At 34.1% G+C, this 5,050-nt stretch overlaps 1 protein-coding gene across 1 annotated transcript; it reads left to right on the top strand.

The window, feature by feature from the left end:
- Positions 1 to 250: 250 nt before the first annotated feature.
- Positions 251 to 1,056, top strand: LOC113361402 (auxin-responsive protein SAUR72-like). Its single transcript, XM_026604656.1, has one exon. The coding sequence runs from the start codon at positions 657 to 659 to the stop codon at positions 1,014 to 1,016; it is 360 nt and encodes a 119-aa protein (XP_026460441.1). The 5' UTR covers positions 251 to 656; the 3' UTR covers positions 1,017 to 1,056.
- The last annotated feature ends 3,994 nt before the right edge of the window (positions 1,057 to 5,050 follow it).

The following is a 5,050-nucleotide window of genomic DNA, read 5'->3' as shown; positions in this document are numbered from 1 at the left end:
GCCCGCTCGAAGAAAATGAGTCAAGTGATGAAGGTTCCTTGCTGTAGAGTAGAAGCCAAAAAAAGAAAACGAAAGGAGAATTTAAAAAATGCAAAAGAAACAAAGTTTCAAAGATAATAAAAACAGCTTATAAATTTAAAAAATGGCAGATACCCATACCAAAAGAACAAAGGACTAGTAGAGTACGGATGAGAAAAGTAAACCAACTGATCACCCCCATCTTCTTCTATCTCTATCTCCATTATTGATCATCAGAGCAAGAACCGCGGAATCAATAATGAATGTACATGATGCCGCTTGCTTTGCTAGCTATATTCACATCGTTTTGCGCACCACCACCACCTCTACCTTAATTCCTCCCATCTCTCTATAGAGTATAGGTTTCTTTATTGTCTCTCTCCGCAAGAATTCTTAATGCATTTCCTCTCATCAACAACTTGTACGTAGTACCCAGCTATCACACCATACTTTAATAAATTCCTTATTAATCATTCTTCTCCCTTTACTAATCCCTATATATATCAACCCTCATTTGCTTCCATTTTCAACATCAACATCTCCCAATCCAAACAGCAAACACATTACAATCAAAATCATCAACAACTTCTCCAGTCCTCCTCCTATCTTCTATAAGTTTGATCAAAGAGCATATTAAGATGACTGCAACAAGAGCTATTAAGAAGATTTTATGTTGTGGATTGAAGAATTCATCATCAAAATCTGCGAATCAACTCCCACAAGGTCATGTTAGAGTATATGTTGGTAAAGAAGAATTTCCATGCAAATTTGAAGTTGAAGCTAATTATTTAAACCATCCACTCTTTGAGAATTTACTTCAATTATCTGTTGAAGAATTTGGCTACTCATATAATGGTGCATTGAGGATAGCGTGTGAAATTGATCTCTTTAAATATCTTCTTGATCTTCTTAAATCAAGAAATCCAGTTGCTCATTACATGGAGTTACAAGATCTTATATCTAAATTCTATAGCATTAGAAAAAAGGGTTCTCAATAGAAATTTAATTAGTTTCCCTTTTTCATTCTTTTTTCTTCTAAGGATGATTCTCGTATGTTTATAAAGAGAAATCTCCTTTTCTTTTTTGTATCTCTTATATGTTAATACAATTCTTTTCACAAATTTCCTCAATTCTTTTTAGATGTGCACCAGTTTGTGTTTTTATTTTGATAATAATGTGTCTAAATTGTTAAAAGATAAACCTCTATGATAATGACCCTAACTCCCTAGCCAGTGAGGTCCTTGAAAGGGCTAGCTACTACTTGTTGTTCTATAATCTGTTGCGGTATCAGATAGTTTTGCAATCATTTCCATGTAAGCATTCCGCAGCATTACAAAATTAGGATACTTTGAAAGTTGTAAGCAAATTATATGTAGGAACAGCGATGAAGGATTTTATTCTTGAAGTGATTAATTGAACGCTTCTAGTTTAATTGGTATGATTAGTCTCAAAGCAATCCGCATTTAGCATCACGATCTTAAGCAAATCAGGACCACCTATATAACAGTTGTACTTGTTTTAACAAATATAAAATTTGAATTTAATTTAAGTGAATTAGTGAGTTAGATAGTAATTTTTTTATAATGAGGCATTATTATTTCTTTCCCTATAATATGATTGTTGTTGTTATTATCTAATTAGGATTTGATTAAATTATTGCTTGATTCGCTTTCCAATAAGGCAATTAGGACTTTTTTTTTCATAAAAGAGGAAAACTTCCCAAACTTACAGAGAAAACAAACGTCTTCGGATGAAGTCGTACGCATAACTTGTACATTTCAATTTTGTATATCTGGATAATTCATAATGGCTAAAAGACTTTCGCCTTTCCACTTATTTTGGATGGTGAATCTATTACCAAAGACTGATAGGTTTGCTACCCAAATGATATTGTATCTACTTGTTATTACAAAAGCCATAACTTTAAAATTTATGTCAAAGTTTGAGTTGTTTCCAAAGTCCGAGCTTTTTTTGAATCTTCTTTCTCTAGCTTTAGCATACATTCCTATTAGCAACTTGAGAGTGGGTTGCGAATCATTTTGGAAAATGATATGGAAGCCACTCATTTCAACAGCCCATTGGAAAGCCGCCTCAGCTCCTACTACTTCTAATTGTTCTCTAGAGGTGCAACTTCTCCAGCTACCCCTAGCTTCAATAGTTCTTCCTGCAAAATCAATCATGGTTAAGCCAACTCCTGAACTAGTCATTAGATCATGCATAGATAACGCTATATTTATCGTTATTGCCATAAATCCTGAACTATTGTGAAATTTGTTGTCAATAACAATTAATGCGTCATCATTCCGTGAGTTATATATAATACAAGGATTGCATAATGTTGTACTCTTTTCTGTTAACCCACATATAACTTTTTATAAATTTTACTATCTTCCTTGTTGTTACCATATTATTTTGTGTTTCTTTTTTGAACACCCTATTACATCTAGCTTTCCACACATGCCATGTTACAATACTACAAAACACTTTCCATTGCATTGCATTGTTTCCTCTATCTGTTTGAGTAAACCACTCATTTAACCAATCATGAAAAGTGTTAGCATTATGCATCACATTGTCAATATCAAAGTTAAGATGCATCCATACCTGTTTTGTGAAATTGCATTTCATAAACAAATGAGTGAGAGATTCATCTTCGCATTGCAGATTTTGCAACGAACATCTATTTCTGGTATTATGGCAGCAACTGTCATACTATTTGGAAGTATAGAGTGTGATGCCTTCCAGATGAATGTCTTGATTGAAGGAGTTATTTTCATTTCCCATATTTTGTTCCATTGCATATTAGTTTCTCCTGTACTATTATAATGTTTTGATATAATGATTTAACAGAAAAGATACCTGTGTTGCTTAACGTCCAATTAGGGATATCTAGTAGACCATTGTTAGGAATTTGTATCTTCCTTATCTTGTCTACAGTAATTCTGTCAAAACAACCTGCAAGTTTTGTTATGTCCCAAGTTTTATTTGTTGTTATTAAATGACATACTTTAGTGGTACCTACATTTCCTGTCCTAATAATGTTTTCAGTTGGTTTAACACCTGGAATCCAGTAATCGACCCATATATCTATATTTTCTCCATTTCCCAACTCCGAAAAACAATGTTTCTTTAAGTAAGCTACTCCTGATAATATACCTTTCCATATGCAACTATCACTTTGGTTTGGTACAATTTTTATATGAAGAATATCACACGTAGGATAGTACTTTGCTTTAAGGTTTCTAGCCATTAGAGAATGAGGATTTTCATGCAGTCTCCATCTCGTCTTAGCCAACATAGCTATATTAAAGCTTTTCATGTTTTGGAAGCCTAAGCCTCCTTCCTCCAAAAGTTTACATATGTTATCCCACCCTATAAGACAAATACCTATATTACCTTTTTCATTCAATCCATTTTCATCTCTCCCCCACCAATAATTTTTTTGCAATTTAGTTATGTCATTACAAATCTTCACAGGTATTCTAAAGCAATTCATTTGGTAAACACAAATAGAAGAAGAAACATTTCTAATCATTGCACCTCTACCTGCAGGGTTCAGAAGAATGCCTTTCCATCCTATCAATCTGTTTTTCATTTTCTCCACAAGAGGTTCAAAGCATTTTATTTTTCATGTGTAAGTAAATAAAGACGATCCTAGGTATTTATCATTTATAGGTATTTCGTTTACTCCTAGTATTTGCATCACACTATTCTGGAGAGTTGGATCAGTTTTAGAGCTAAAAAAGACCCATGACTTGGTCAGGTTGATTAACTGACCAGAAGTCTCCCCAAAATCCTTAAACAGTTTAACAAGATTTTCACTAGAGAAATTGTCAGCTTCACAAAATATAATACAATCATCGACAAACATCAAGTGACTAATTGAAGGGGAATTGTTGGTTATTTTTATTCCTTTTATTAAGCCTTGGTCTTCAGCATGTATTAGGGTTCTCGAGAGTGCCTCCATGCAAAACAGAAATAGGTATGGAGATATAACCCTGGTCTGTTCCGTTAGGACTTGGTGTTTAAGCTTTTGGTGTCCCATTAACACTGGTATGTTGGATTTGCCTAGATTACAACATGGTCCACAGATTATGGTTCCATGAATTACTTAGCAATTACTAAACGAGAATTATTAATCTTATTACGGTCCGCGAGTTATAACCCCAAAGGTGTCACTATTCATTTTCAAAAAACCCTTCAAAACAAAAATAACACAAAAACCCTATCAAAACAAAAGCAACACAAAAACCCCAAAGAATTTGATGAAACCAACTTTGAAATTTGGGGGTTTTGTATCAATTTTTAAAGTTTTGTGGTTTTTGTATCAATTTTGTTTAATATGGAGTTTTAATGGATCCCAACATTTGAATGGGGTTTTTGTACCACAAGATTGGTCACCTTGGGTTTTTATGACTAGTTCTGATCTTATAATTGTTACTATTAGATAAAGAGTATTACATTAACTAGTTTGAAGCCTAAAAAGCTAAGCTCCAACAACGTACTACTACATTAATTGAACAGGTTGTCGTGCTAGCCTACCGGCGAGCCTCATGGGTAACCTAGCCAAGGGAGCCGAAGCGGATGGGGGGATGAGATTGTGTCACAAGGGGAGAAAGCTAACTCTACCTTCCATGTTAGGACCTGCAATATTACGCCATTGGGGGCTCAAACCTGGGACCTTCTGGAGCGCATGAAACTTTGGGAAACAGGGATGACCAGCTGAGCTAGGTGCTCGAACCTGACCAACTGATCTTATTATTGTTTTTTTTTTATTTTAAAAAAAAAACAAGGAAACTTTTCGTTAGTGGGATTTCAAGGTTACAATGAGTTTAAGATCGAAAATAAGAGAATACAAAGTAATAAGAACATACCGTAAGAGTAGAGTACCGAGAAATCCGACAAGAGAAAGAGAAGGATTACCGGAGTAAGACAAATACAAGTATGAATAAGATCTGATTAAATCGGAAGAATTATGGTTTTTCTCGGAATTAAATTCCAACCATTTAGTTTGTTTTTCTTATTTAGAAAG

The sequence above is a fragment of the Papaver somniferum genome, chromosome 3 (assembly GCF_003573695.1).
Source record: "Papaver somniferum cultivar HN1 chromosome 3, ASM357369v1, whole genome shotgun sequence".
Lineage (NCBI taxonomy): Eukaryota > Viridiplantae > Streptophyta > Magnoliopsida > Ranunculales > Papaveraceae > Papaver > Papaver somniferum.
This window is presented reverse-complemented; position numbering and strand designations above follow the sequence as displayed.

Excerpts from the sequence above, each read along its gene's own strand:
- LOC113361402 (XM_026604656.1), top strand. The coding sequence starts at position 657 with ATGACTGCAACAAGAGCTATTAAGAAGATTTTATGTTGTGGATTGAAG.